At 38.9% G+C, this 15,744-nt stretch overlaps 1 protein-coding gene across 5 annotated transcripts in view; it reads right to left on the reverse strand.

The window, feature by feature from the left end:
• The window catches only part of srgap3 (SLIT-ROBO Rho GTPase activating protein 3), a 258,575-nt gene that overhangs the window by 98,804 nt on the left and 144,027 nt on the right, over window positions 1–15,744 (reverse strand). For all 5 annotated transcript variants that reach the window (XM_062969763.1, XM_062969762.1, XM_062969761.1 and 2 more), the window contains exon 3: window positions 14,543–14,705. In XM_062969763.1, coding sequence (XP_062825833.1) covers window positions 14,543–14,705 — 163 coding nt within the window. The remainder of the gene's footprint in view (window positions 1–14,542; window positions 14,706–15,744) is intronic.

Consider the following 15,744-nt stretch of genomic DNA (forward strand, 5'->3'; position numbering starts at 1 on the left):
AAAACACTAGCTCAAAGGGAAATGAGTTCTTTAAAGACAAATTACAGTTTATACAGTAGTGGCTTTAAATACAAATAAACAAAAATGGCCTCCAGAACTACTCACTACTAGTGCTGGTGGGAATTAGGGGTAGTAGCAACAGTAGTAGTAATAATAGTAGTAGTAATAGTTGTTGTGGTTATTATTCCATCCCACCTTTTCCCAGTAAGGAACTCAAAGTTATTTACAACCAATTAAAAAACCTATTGTTAAAAATCCACAAGGAACAAGAAGTAAAATGAAATTGAAGAATCAAAAAATTAAAACCAGATTAAAACATGTGCCATGAAAGACATGTTTTAAAAGAAAGTAGAAAGAGTGCCAAGTCTAATTTCCCTAAATTCAACAGCATCTGGAAGGTGTCAAGTATTCTCTAAAGCTGACACTGCTGGGTAAGATCTGAAATAACAGCCTATGGTCTCTCAAATGAGAAATCTTAGCAGGAAGGCAAGCAGACAACAAACAAAAATGTTGGACAAAAGATCTACCAAGTCACTGTGTTTTTTTTTAATCCAACCTACTTAGAGCACTGGACAAGATAAAGTTTATTTAAAACATCAGTATTTTATATTACACAGACAACGACAAGTACACATGAGAAATATCCAATGCATATGTGGTAATCTTTATCTGAGGTCTATGTGACCAGCACAAAATTTATCCAGAGAGTGATTGTTGTTTAAGTGGATGTTCTCAGGGTCTGACACTATGTACCCATAACTTCTGGCTATTAACCTTGGGCATATACGTAATAGTGCATTGACAAGATCTCTAGAATAACACAAATGACAGAGCTCAGCAAACCACACAGGCCATGGGGTGATGTCAGTAGGCTTGTGCAGTTCAGCTGAACCTCAATTAGTTTCTGCTGGTGACACTGGCAGATCCCCATATCTGTTTTCGTGCACCTCCCAAAAACAGGTAGGTAGCCAAATAGCCATTTTTGGTCCGGAGCCCAAAAATGAGGCTAGATCCGGCCCATTGGCAGCAATGGGGAACTTATGAGAATCCCCTTTCTGTTCCTAGGAGCCTTTCCTTTTTTTCTTCAAGGGAATCTGGGTGTCAGTAACAGGGTTAAGAAAGCACTCTATCTGGCACATGATGGGGGGAGACTTCCCACAAGCTCATCTTCCATAGTTAAGATACCACTCTTTCTGCGATCCTTTTCCTTCTGTCTGTAGAGGAGAATGGGTTTATTGCTTCGTTAAAGCTGTTTCTACTCTAGAGGAGAGGCGCTGCAGGAAGGCATGTGCTTTCTCTCCCTGTAGCACTTTCCAACTCATTTTAAGGAGGCCCAGGGAAGCAAGAGTGGTGACCTGGAGCTATCCCTCCTTGGCCTTCCTTTAAAAAAACCTCTTTTTTCTCTACTACAAACCGTGTCTTGAGTGGGCACACTTCAATCTCCATTCAGCTTCCTGAAAGCTGTTTCTACTTTCTACTCTAGAGGAGAGATAACGAGGTGATAGTAGTTTTCAGAGAATGAAAGTTTTCTTTTTGTTTGCTGGGATTATTTATTATTATCATCTTTTAGAAGTATTTGAATGAGAGGAAGGGAAGGAGAAAAAAGCTAAAAGGGTGACTCCCCCAAACCCCCCACCCATTCCCAACTCCCAGTCAGTCCTACTAAATAAAAAGGAGCCACCGGTGGTGTAGTGGATTAAAGCCTTGTGACTTGAAGGTTGGGTTGCTGATCTGAAAGCTGCCAGGTTCGAATTTCACCCAGGGAGAGCGCGGATGAGCTCCTCTATCAGCTCCAGCTCCATGCGGGGACATAAGAGACGCCTCCCACAAGGATGATAAAAACATCAAAACATCCGGGCGTCCCCTGGGCAACGTCCTTGCAGACGGCCAATTCTCTCAAACCAGAAGCGACTTGCAGTTTCTCAAGTCGCTCCTGACACAAAAAAAACTAAATAAAAATAATAAAGACAATCAAGGAAAATCAAAAAAGATTAAACTGTGGTGCCAAATAGGGAAGGAGGAGCCAAGATTGGCTGCCACATGGTCCTGTTTCGGATGGAATCCGTGAGGGCTGGGGGTCCTTGCTATTATGGGCACCCAAACAAACTGAAGAAGCCAGATTGGCCGAAGGAAACAGCTAAAAACAGATCCGCGGTCGAGCCTAGATGTCAGCTTTTTCAAGATGGAGTTGATTAAACACACTAAAACAGATTAGTATACAAATGAATCCATATTGTATGCCAACAACATAGCTGGAGAAATTATGAGATACGAAATGGGAAGGGCAGGATCAAAATGTCAGAGCAACATAGCTTCTCCAACAAGGTTAAGAAACACCAAGTTGGAGCTGTGTTGTTACACTTTCAATTTCTAGAGAACACCATTGGGTAGCCACATTAATAGATTCAAGTACAGTACATAGATGCTGTCTAAGATTTGCACAGCTCAGAAAGATAAGGAACATTACTAACAGATGGATCAATTGTTCAATTTATTTTTTCCTAAATGAATTTACAAGTTCCAATTCATCATTATAAATCCAGTACATTTTTCACAACAAGCAACTGCATTCCTGCTACAAACATAAAACATCTACAACATATTCTTCTTCTATATGAATGGTCTACATTTAGAAAAGCCTAATACATTGATTCAATATCCTGGAATGCAGATGAATCAGGCAGGTAAAAAAGAGAAGGGAAACTCTGCTTGGTATTCATAATCTGCTCTTTCAATCTAGCATTTGCATTACTGCAGAGAAAGGCACTACAAAGATAAGAAACAATAACACGTTTGCCTGTCAAATCCAATAGACAACACTATTTGAATTGTTCTGTATTCTATCCAGAGATAAGCATGGATCATTTTTTGAACTAAAGCTCTGAGAATCTCTCTGTGGGAACATGATGAGAGCTGTAATCCTAACAAGTAACCTTTCTAAGCACTGGTTTTACCCTTGACATTAGTACTGGTAAAGAGATGAATACAGTGTGGGAAGGTCTGCTCTACAACATTTTGGAGTAAGTGCTGGAGGGCATTTTCATATCCTTTCCCCAACCAAAACACTGTTGCCACGAAGATGTATTTGTGTACTTTTCTTCCTAATTTAAGGCTCCTCGCCATATAAAATATCACTGTCATTGGCAAGCACAAGAAGAGATGCCATATTCTCAGAATTTAATTAACCAAAGTGAGTAGATGGCTTAAAGAACACTGAATTAGAAGACAATGGGGCAAATTCTCCTCTAAGCACAGCAAGCTTGAGAAACATTTCAAAATGCATCCCAGTTTCGAAAGGATCTTGATGTCAACGCTCAAAGGGTCAATTCACTGTCATTAAATATATTTCTAAGGTAAGCTGAACTATTTCAGCACTATCTACAACAATGCAATCGGGGGCAGGGAGAGCGAAAGAATAATCTTTGTCCAGTTTGGTAATGCAAGGTAGTGTTCTCATAGGGACATTACTGTTTATTTATTTATTTATTTATTTACCTCATTTGAACCCCGCCTTTCTCCACCCCGGAGGGGACTCAAGGCAGCTTGTGTAATGTTACACAACTCAACATTATTTGTGTAATGTTCTTCAGAGTGGCTGCTATATATAAATCTTGCTAATCTGAATCCATGATTTGAAGGATCGCCTCACCTCATTTGTATAGTGATGTATTATTTACATGAATTTGCAATGGATTAATCCCACAACCTTCAAGAAGTTTCCTCACATATCCTGTTTCCCCGAAAAGAAGACATCCCTGAAAATAAGACATAGTAGAGGTTTTGCTGAATTGCTGAATAAAAGACCTCCCCCAAAAGTAAGACCTAGTAAAGTTTTTGTTTGGAAGCATGCCCACCAAACAGAACACCAGAGCATGCAGGATTGTACGTATCATAGATTGTTGTACATGGAAATAATGGTAGTAACAAGAAATTCTTGATAGAATTCAGTTTGTCTGGTTATACTGGTTTCAGATGACAACTACTGTACAGTATATAATAAATGTTCTTTTTTTGTTGTTCACCAATGAATGCAAATTCTTCTTCATGGAAAAATAAGACATCCCCTGAAAATAAGACCTAGCACATCTTTGGGAACAAAAATTAATATAAGACACATATATTATTATTTTTGGGGAAACACGGTACACAACTTGCTTCTAGCTCTTAAAAACACAGGGTTTCTTCTTGTCATCTGTCCTTGAATAAAACAATAACACAATATAATGTACTAACAGAAAAATAGCAAAATAGAATATTTGTGTCCCACCCACCCCAAATATAACATCTGTTACCTAAATCCAGTATCATCTTTCAAAAATATTTATTTTAAAAATAGTTGAAAAGGAAAAGTGATATTTCTAGTAATACTCTTGGAATGTTTTCATTGCAAGGATTTGCAATTTTTGCTGGTTCAGAGCCTCAGCATTTAGCTCTCAAAATCCTCTGCTATAAACCTTTCCAAGAAAAATTTATTACTGTGTTAGGAAGAGCTTCAATGTTTTATGCAGCAAGAAACCACAACCACTGGTGGACAAGTGCCCTTTGTCATTATAACTTTAAACAACCATTGCGACAAGCAAAACAGCTGTTACAACCAAGCATTATAAGGGTCTTGAGAGACAAGTTTATTACCTCCATGAATGACCCCATCAACAGAAAAGTTACTGGTAGGAGATGGTATAAACTTAAGTGTAACTAATGAGAGGCCTTGGGTTTGAAACTTGAGAATGAATCATGTCTCTTGGGCAAAGGTTGTTATATCAAGTGGCCTAGCCTTTGACAGGTTTGACAGGCTGGCCCACATCAACAATATAATCTGAAGGTTGGTGTGGGAAAAGGAAGAAAGAAATTAATCCCACAATTGATCATAAATCTAAGATTGGCCTAGAGGTGGCTTTTCCCACTTAATGATTCATTCCTAGACTATGGACAGTCTTAGACATCTATGTCGGCCAGCTTCAAAGTTATAACATTAATATATTGCACCACCCAAGCAAGGTTATGGCAGGCCACTCCTACACAATGCTACTGTGAAGTGACCATTTCAAGACAACAGCAGAAATCAGAAAGCACCAGGAGGACAGTCCTATTACTTGGCCAGGAGATAAACTATTGTCATAAACTGTGCAAAGCTACTGGAAGATAAAATAATCACAATCCCTTTTTGTGTATCCTGGAGTAGAGCTGATTCAGGAAGGCGATGGTTATCTTTCAAAGCTTGAGTACTCTTGCTTTGACTCAAATAAAGAGCTGCACTGGGACTCTGCCATATAGGATAAAAATGCTCATTTTCTATAACTTTAAGAGGAATCATGCTAATCACCAATGTGACATTTGCCTGAGAGCATAGCAAAACTGTATGGTAGCTGGGTAGGTGAAAAGCCTGTGAGCATCAAGGCAGGTGCTGCAGCTAGAAATGGAACTAATAAGCATTAGCAACAGGACCAGGGGCCCCAGTGGCGCAGTGGGTTAAAGAGTTGTGCTGGCGGGACTGTTGACGAGTTTGGGTTGCTGACCTGAAGGTTGCTCGTTCAAATCCATGAGCTCCCTCTATCAGTTCCAGCTCCATGTGGGGACATGAGAGAAGCCTCCCACATGGATGGTAAAAACATCAAAACATCCAGGCATCCCATGGGCAATGTCTTTGCAGACGGCCAGTTCTCTCCCACCAGAAGTGACAAGTAGTTTCTCAAGTCACTCCAAACATGGGGGGAAAGCCAGGAGATTACGTGGGTTATTTCTCCCTATACTTAGAAAAAGCTCAAATATTTCCAAGAGCTACATTCAGTTATGAAACTATCCAGAAAGTTTTCCCTGATTCATTCTAATTTTCAGAAAATCTAGAAAAAGGTTATAGTTTTTGAAAAATGAACGAAGCAAAGCATTCATACCTAAGGCCATTTGCAATTCTTTTAATTTAACCAAAAGAAGAAGCTGTTACCTAAGGGCCAAATTTCACAGCTGATATCAGCTTCTAATTGAAGAAGAAGCTGCTGCTCCTACTTCTCCCACATGAATAATATTGCCTTTGCAGGAATATCTTGAAGATTGTTACTAGAAACTTGAAATGCTGATGGATGTACCATAAATCATGTTTCCCTATTGAAAAACTGGTGCTCCAGGACCACATATCATGTCCCTAGAGTTATAAAACTTATGCAAACTTTTAAAGCATAGCTTGAAGGGAAACCCATCAATCTCCATTGTATAAACTGTTGTGACAGCATAACAATTTTAATATTTTAAGATCTACAGAACAGAGAGCGGGTATTTCACATTATTGTCCCTCCAGAGCTTTCGGTTGTCACTGCTACTGTTGGAGGGTGCCAGGAATGGTAGGTTATTCAGCTGCCAGATGAGCATAAGCTTTCTCCCCAGAGAGGGAAAATTGCCTGGTTGTTCTTGACAAATCTTGAGCAATAAAGAGCAACAGTTTAAGAAGCAGGCATCAACTAACATCCAAGGTTAGGTAGACACTTGGATGTATAAAGTGTGTTCATAATCTTGGATGGACTGCCCTGGTGCTTAAACTACCACTGCCTCTACTATTGTGGAGGGGTTTTTTTTGTACAGAAAGGGGGGTATAGGACAGGAATGGGGAACTTTTAGTGATTAGGGGACGAGAGAGACACAGAGACAGAGATCTATCTATCTATCCACCTACCTACCTACCTATCTATCTGGAGGAACTGCACACTTCAAAATTCCTTTGAATCTTTTCTGTCCCAATGCTCCCTAGAAGACATGGAGATAATTTTACCACATTTTATTACTCTCATAGCATATTAGGGCCATTGGAGCCTTCCCCCCCCCCCCCAATAGAACATGGTCCAAAAGTCAATGTCTGATCATCTCCAGTTGGGATAAAAGGGCTTCTACTGGACCAGATTGACCTAGGAAAAGAGAATTCGGAGAAATACCATTTGGGGGCAATCTGGGGAATCTAGAAAAGCACATGTGGGCCTAGACATACTTGAGACCCATGAACCCACTCCTGGGGTAGAAGAACTGACTTTACTTGTGTGTTAATGTTATCATTATATTATCAGTTCTCGTCAAACAAAAATGTGGAATTAAAATTTTTTTTAATCTAGCATTTTAAGGAAACAAAGCAATCAATACAATAAGGGTATTTTAAAACAGCAATGATAGGGGGGTTATATTTTCTAAAAGAAGCATATCATCTGGTGATGCACAAAGTAAACAGACTCATTGAAAGGTACTGAGTGTAATTCAGCTACATGCCTTTTATCAGGGGCACTAGAAATCAATTATTACATCAAATATTAATTTTAATCCAGTTTTTATCTCAAAGCTTAAGTTTGCATGTCTTAAGGCACTGTATAAGTGCCATTTGTAGGCCACCTTGAGTCCCTCTTGGGGTAGAGAAAAACGGGGTATAAATAAGGTAAATAAATAATAATAATAAATAAATAAAATAATTAATATTGCAAGACATCAAATTCCAAAATACATCAAAGTAGATTTTTGCCATTTTTATATGGCCATTATGTTTCTGAGACCTTCTGGAGGTATCAATTTGACAAAACACTTTGCTGTATTTTATGTATAGTAAGAAGGCTTTTTACTTTGAGCATCACTTTAACATTTTGCCTGCTGGGAAAGGTGCCAATCCTCTAAGTGTTGCCTATCCCATTCTCTGCTTACTTATTGAGCACAAGCTTATGTTCAAACAAGGTAAGAGTCTATGATGATATATATATTTGTGGGGAAAAACAATGATAAAGAGTTCTAATAAAAAAATATAATATCACATCAGGGTAGAGCAAAAGATTGCTTTAAGTGTGAGTTTGAAACATTACTTCCCAAAATTTTAAATATTATACGTATGTGTGCAATATTAGCAGATTTCTTTTCTGGAAAAAGTGGGGCAAGAAGACATACAGTAGAGTCTCACTTATCCAACACTCACTTATCCAATGTTCTGGATTATCCAATGCATTTTTGTAGTCAATGTTTTCAATACATCGTGATATTTTGGTGCTAAATTCGTAAATACAGTAATTACTACATAGCATTACTGCATATTGAACTACTTTTTCTGTCAAATTTGTTGTATAACATGATGTTTTGGTGCTTAATTTGTAAAATCATAACCTAATTTGATGTTTAATAGGCTTTTCCTTAATCCCTCCTTATTATCCAACATATTTGCTTATCCAACGTTCTGCCGGCCCGTTTATGTTGGATAAGTGAGACTCTACTGTAATGTGATATGATCTTGACTTAACTATACAGTTAGTAGCTCATCTAAAGCCCAGAAACAAGAGTCCACATTCCAAAAGAGGGGTTATTTAAGTCTAATTTTGAATGTGTAAGCTATTTCTTAATATTGCCTCCAGTGCAAATCAGTGATATAATTTTTTTCCTCTCTAACTTGCCCAAAAATGAATCATCTACTCTATTTTTACAGAGTGTAAACCATTATGTTAATATCAGAGGACATGCATTTCCAGTAATTTGTGTGATCCCTTGTTAGGACTGGGTCACTGCAGGATACTGTCTATTCAAAAGACCACAACGATCTGGTATGACATTTAGATCCTCTCACATTATCTATTGTCTTGAGATTTTAGCTCTTTATCCCTGCCAAGTGAGTCCCCTCTCACATGACTGGAAATTAATTATTTATGCAACTGTCACAACATAATGATGTCATGTCATCTGATGCCAGCAAGCCAAGGGAAGCAACAACCCAGTGGTAGGCCTTAGTCCCATCTCAATACAGCTCAGAATAGCTACAATTACATCAGCACAGGCATCCTTGGAAGGCCAACTATTTCTAGCTGTGGATGGATACAATGAGCAATAGGCCATTTAGAAAATCCATTGGGTGTATGATCCCAACCAACCAAATGATGTTTTTATTCATTTATTCCACCTCCCGCTTAAGAGTTCAGCAAAGGACACAAATAAAACACTTGTAATGGAATATTTTGTATTCAAATTGCTGCTTAATTCTTGGAATAAATGCATTGCCACAAGCATCAATAAAGCTTTTGTGTAATAAACCAATATTTTTCTCAAGTAAGTCTGAATGACAGTTGAGAGGGGGCAGTTAACAGCTTTCTATTGGTTTGGAGTATCATTTCACCATAGGACAAAAACTTCACCCTAATACAGGAACTGCAAGGATGCCCAAAATATCCAATGTACTTTCTGCTCAAGATGGCACAAGTCAAAGCAGAAGAGAGGCAAAGGAACCCATTTGCATGTCAGGACACTATCATGCATAGTGAACACTATCATGCATAGTGAAATCTGCCTTCAATCCTCCTATTAGAATAGAAACATCAAATATGTAATACATCAAAGCAACAAAGGGAAGAAAAACTAATGACCTAAGTGTGGGAATTTAAGATTACCATAGAGTGAATCCAGTAATTTCTAGTTTTCGTCTAAGCCACCAACATGGCATAGGTTGACCTGCATTTCATATAGCAATGCTTCTAATACTGCTTATGGTGTACTACAACTGACTCTCTGGAATTATCAGTATCTCACTGGTTTGTTGGTTTTGTTGCATTCAAGGCTCTCACAGTTTCATCTACTTTCCTGTTAGCTTTGTCTGATTAGCCTTCTTTTCTTCTAACATACATCGGATTCACTTTCTTTGCCCATTTCCCTTTTTTTTAATTTCCTGTACATACTCAACCACTATAAAAATAGTGCCATTTATCCAAATGAAACATCAAAGTAAAACACTCCGAATACACCCAGAAGGGTACAGATATATACCAGCACTGCTAAGTACAAACTTTGGCTTCACATCAAACCTGCCCAGTAATGATTAAATCGCTTGGGTACACTAAACTGAAGGAAAAACCTATTTGTGGAACAAAATTTATATATTTATCAATTCTCTCTAACCAGCAAAAAGCTACACTAAGTCTCTGGAATCCTTTCTTTCTTTCTGTAGTCTTCTCCAAACTATATCTATAGGATAGCCACAGTAGGAAAGTGTACATGGTACCATGGAGAAAGAGTATCGTAAGTCAGAGATGGGCAAATCTTACTGTTTATATTTTTGGTCTACAGTTTTCATTGGTTCTACCTATATAGTAAGTGGTAATGGATTATGGGAACTGCAGTCCAAAAGCATCTGATGTCTGCAATTTATATATATGGCTTTACAATGAGACCAGAACTGAGCCTAGAACTGAGAGAACAAAAAAATGCACATAAAATGTTGCTCTCGTTATGTAACATGAAATCAAAGTTGCTTTGGGGAAAGCTGTGAGGAAAACAAATACTAGATTTAGTAAGAGACTGCCACATCCTGCTCGGAAGGGAGAGGAACCTTACACCTATGGAAAGGACTTTATGAAAACCCTTTCTTGAAACCAAGGGAAAGACTCATAGCCCAACGCAACCTTGAAGGAAAAGGATAGCAAGTTTGAATCTGTTGGTTGTCATCCTGGACTGCACAAGTTTCAACTAGTTATGTAGAGGATAGGATTAGACTGAGGGAACCCTCTCTGTATTCCCATGCATGCCTAGATAGGCCTTTGCTGTTTTCCCTCTCTTCCTTTTCTGTTTACATCCACTTCCTCACCTTGTTGTAGCAATGCGATCCTTTAGGGATGAGGCAACTTCCTCTATCTAATTGGAATGTTAATTGCCCCAAAGGCTTGGACCATTTGGTCAGCCATTCTCTTTTTTTCTTCCTCCTTTGTCTTCAACCTGAGAAGATCACATTTTGCCCTCTCTCCTGGCAAAATGTAGCTATTTAAATATTTTGTTATTTTTACCTTCTTACCTTCCTTAGTGGTTAGCCTAGAGAGCTAGTTAGCTCCAAGAACCTTTTCTATCTACAATGGATTTCTTTTTACCTCAATAAATGATTTTTGAACTTTCAAGGAGACTTTGCAATCCTTTGCCATCCTGAGAAACAAAGGCCTCTCCAAGCTCACCACACGTAAGTTTCTGCTGCTTATGAAACATGGTTCTGCCACTCTGCTGTATTTTTGAGGAATCACCCCAAAAGAGGGTTATTTTTGAGTCTAACCGCTCAATAGATTCCGAACAGAATCAAAAATGCAAGTCGGACAATATCATTGTACATGACGACTCAAAAATTACAAGGAAATGACCATTAAAAACCCTAGAAAAGAAGAGCCAGGTGTTTTATTGGCAGTCTCTGGATCCATACATAGAAATCAACCACTAAAGAATGGTCGAAAGATGCTTTGGTGAACAGCCACCATGTTGTCAACACTATGGAGAGTCCACGTATCTTTAAATAATAATAACTTCCAAAATGTCAGGTAAGACTAAAGCATAATCCCATAAAAGGCAGATAATGACTGATCAAAGCCCAAACAAAGAAAAAACAAATAAGCAAATGAATGAAAGAATGAAAGGAAAATCTCCATCAGTTAACAAGAGAAGCAGATTGCAAGGAGCTAATCAAAGCTGAACAATTATGGATGCATCCACGTATCCCCCTGTTTATGGCTAATGTTCATGTTTACAAAATGAAAATACCCATTTCCGATGGAAAAATTGCCACATATTACCATCCTTGTATGTATGTCCCTACAAGATGTCAAAGCCTATTAATTAATGGCTCAAAGGGGGAAATTAAAACTGACATATTCGAAACAAAATGTTGCTCTAATTTACCATCACAGCAATCTTCGACAGCTGCGGAACAATTAAGGATGTTTTTAACCCTTCTAGTCCCAACCAGCTCACATCATTACTGCTAAAATGTGTTTGAGTACAGTCTCCGAAGAACAAGGCCTGGAAGAATTATACTGAACGCTAGTTGGAAATAAGCTTGTACTACACATACAGACCTCATTCACACAACCATTTCAGAAAAGAGCAAGATTATCTTTCACCACATAACTTCCACATGGTAAAATTAGTTTATATCAGCCGGTGTTGCTAGAAAGGCAATAGATACATTCTACAAATAAAATAATCCATTAAAGTATGTCCAAGCATGTATACTGTCCCTCATTGATAGGGTTGCCCTAAGTCAAGTTTAACTTGATGGCAACTAACAATAAGAAATAATTGATGAAATTCATGGACAAGGCTTCAAAAACAGCAATGTTCATAGCTTACGAAGACAGCTCTTGTTATAAAGTCATGAGACCACTTTGTCCCAAAGGTTGTCAAGAGTCAGACGCCAATTAGCGAACAAAAATAGAGTTTATTCAGCAGATAAGCCAAAAAGTAATGTTAACACAGAAAAAACCTTGAAACACTTCACTATCAGTGCTTCAAGAGCAGTTCAAACAAAAATATAATTCAGCAACACAAGCAGGTAAAAACAAAGCTAAACAAACTTAGTGCAAACTGCACTTTCTGAGTCCAAACCCTGCCAGCCGGCTCTGTAGTTTTCAAAGGAACAGTTCCCAAAAGAAAACACCAAATTGGTCAGGAAACAAACAAACAAACAAAGAATGCAGTAGACTGCTTCCACAATGTGGATAAAGCCGAAGGCTCCAAAAGGATGGTGAAAAGACGTCGTCCGGGATTCCAAGGTCAGGTCAGGAGATAACAGCGGTGTCCAAAGAGCAAGCCAGGAGTCAAAAGCCGATAGTAGTCATCAATCACAAGGCGAAGGCAGTAGCAAGGTCAAATTCCGATCCAAGGTCTGAAGAGGGTGCAGTCATCCAAAACAGGTCCACGATAAGACACAGCGAGAGCCAAGCTAGGTGATAACAGCAGATTCAGATCATAGTCCAAGTCCAGTCTACATGGAAACACAGAGATCCCAATGGCGCCTCAGCCACACCTTGCCACACGCAAAGTGCAGTGGCCAAACATTCCCATTTTATTCCCCTTCCTCCTGGGTGACCAAACACTCACACCCAAACACCAGGTGTCCCAAATCTACTCAGAGTCTGAGCTCCACACAGCTAGAGCTCGTGAATCTGGAGTACCTAGCAATTCGTCGGAGTCCCAATCATCCTGCCCACACTTAGCCCCATGAACACTTAAAGAACCATCCTCCCTTCTCCAAGCATCCCAATTGGGATCAGCTCCTGCAGAAACCCCAGGTTCAGAAGTATCCATAGACCCCAAATCCCCAGACATCTCCGGTGGCTGTGCCTATTCAGTGCCCGCTTCCCCAGCCACCACCTGTTCCTCAGCATCCATCTCCCCATCTGAGTCTTCCTCAGAAGATCCCCCATATAACTCTCTAAGTCACTTCCTGCGCAACTCCTCCAGTGAACCCTCATCACGAGGGTTTTTTTTTCCTCTTCGAATTCCATCCCCATCAACCATAATCCCCGAAGGTGCAGTCACAACAAAGGTAAACAGCATATATTATATATAGATCACCAGGATAGTAGTGAATCCTGCCTTATTGTCAGAGACTGAAACATATGAAGTTCTTATCTTGGGCAATAATACCATCATGCCTTGGTGCTTTCAATTACTATCCCAGTCTTAGGAAAAATATAATTAGGGGTGATTCAAACGGGGTTAAAGTCCAGAAAGGCTGGCTCTATAATAGGTATGTTACTACATGCACGTCCACACAACAATGACAAGTTTCAAGACTGGATAAGCTTATTTTATGGATTTATTTCATCATGTTTTCCAAAGACATGCATGCTGCACTCCATACAGACATGGACCTCAAGGGAGTGCTTGTAAATGCAGTCTCAAAGGCACACACAATGCAACATTGCTGCTCTGCTCTGATTAAAAGCAGGTGCTTGTTAGGGCAAGCTGCAGATGGATTCAGAGCTGATGCTCTCTCTGTTCATGCCAGGATCACATCAGTTCAGGGTATGGGGAGGGAGAGTAAGTAAAAGAGAAAAAAATATAAACAGATGTCCATTCCTGTGCCTAAGAGCCATTATTCAAGACAAAGCCATTGAAGGGTCAAGACCAAACACTATTCTATAATATTGCAAAACATAATTTGATATTTTAAAAAGTCTCCAAAATAGTGCAGCCTGAATGTGATCTGTAACATCAAATCCTGATGTTATGGCCTGCATTTAAAAGATTTAAAAAGATGGCCAAATTAAGAGTCATAATAAAATGAGTTACCCCACAAGACGTTAGCAAAAGGAACTACAAAGGAGTGTGTAAAAGCAAAGTTATTGACTTGTTCAGCAGCAAAAGATAAAGCAATCTATCTTCATCATGTAAAATACTATACACAAACCATGTAAATCTAATTCCAACATCAGCCCTACTGTACTTACAATAGACTCAGTGAAATGTTTAGAAGCTCTTTGTCAGAACTAATGTTAAGTCCGACTGGTAGTTAGGGCATTAGTTACCTCCCAGTCTGCCACAAGTCCTAAGGAGAATCATATATTTTTTAAAAATTATACCCCAAAATCTTTTTTTAAAACTTATTAAAAACAGAAATGTTTTGAGGACCAAAGGCTACACAGAAAAACATTTGAGCTTTCTGAATAGGGAGAGAATGACAGTGGGAATGACACTGGTACATACGATTCAAAACCGGCTCTGACTGCCATGAAAGCTAGCTGTTTATTTCGCAAAAGGAAGTACTAAAATGACATCAACATTTGTTTACCTTTTTAAATAGTCGGATGACATCCTCACTGATCTGGGAAAGTCTGACAATGACATTGTTCATGAAGATGTCATTCAAGGTTGCATGGTCTCTGCTCTCTCTCCGCGTCTGTGTCAGTACCAGATACCAGCAGTTCACAGGTGAAAGCAAGTGCTGATCTTTCCTACAGATATAAAGAAAAACCATTTTAAATAAAAAATAAACATTTCAGAGTTCATGATCAATTGCACTTTTCTTTCTATTGGTAATAATGAGTTTCAGTGAATAAAATGTAGCTTCACAAAGGGAGCCCTGTATTCCACAAATTGAATCTCTCTGAAAATGTATTTTCTGTTTCAGTTATTTGCAAGTCACAAGCCAATATGATTCAATGTTTCACAGTTGATGAAAAAGAGATCTGAGATAAAAAAAAAAATAAACAAATTTAACATTTTAGGAGTAAGCAACAGTTACATTCTTTGACATCAGCAGCCAAATAAATGTACTCATGTTTACTTGAAATTAAATCCCATTTTACACAACATAATTCACTCTCATATTTGCATAACTCTTATAACTAAAGCAAAGCTGGTAAGCATGGAGCCTTCCAGATGGTGCTTGACTTCAGCTGCCATCAGGTCTATCCAGCAAAACCAAGGATATGCCATAAGCACTGTATATGAATGGGACTTGCAATCCAAAAATAACACCTGGAAGGACACATATTTTCCATTCTTTGAAAAGGAGGCTTAGTAAGATAATAAGCAAAACAATGGGCACAAATATTCCCATCATGAGATGTTCAAATGCCTTTAAAAACACTAATGTTCACTTCAAAATATACTGTGCCATATATGGGGCTACAGAAGTACCAGAACCTTTTACTTTACTTTATTGCTGCAAATGTTTGCAATCATAGGACAGGCCACCTGTCAATCACCATTAAGTTTGATTCTGCCCCTTGTTCAGGGCTCTGGGAGGGAAGGAGCCATTTTTAAGTTAGTCTTACTTAGGAAGTTCATCTATAGGACGTAGACCAGCTTGTCCCGTAAAAAGCTTCATATTTCAAGACCACCGGGGATAAAGAGCACCAGGGTTAAAGAACACCAGGGATATTGACCGTCCCAGGATACAGAACAACAGCACAGAAACATCTGAAAGCCTCGGCTGGTAGGTCCACTCGACAACCAGATGCACTTGGAGTCGGTAGTGGGTCCCAGACC

The sequence above is a fragment of the Anolis carolinensis genome, chromosome 2 (genome assembly GCF_035594765.1).
Source record: "Anolis carolinensis isolate JA03-04 chromosome 2, rAnoCar3.1.pri, whole genome shotgun sequence".
Classification (NCBI taxonomy): Eukaryota; Metazoa; Chordata; class Lepidosauria; order Squamata; family Dactyloidae; genus Anolis; species Anolis carolinensis.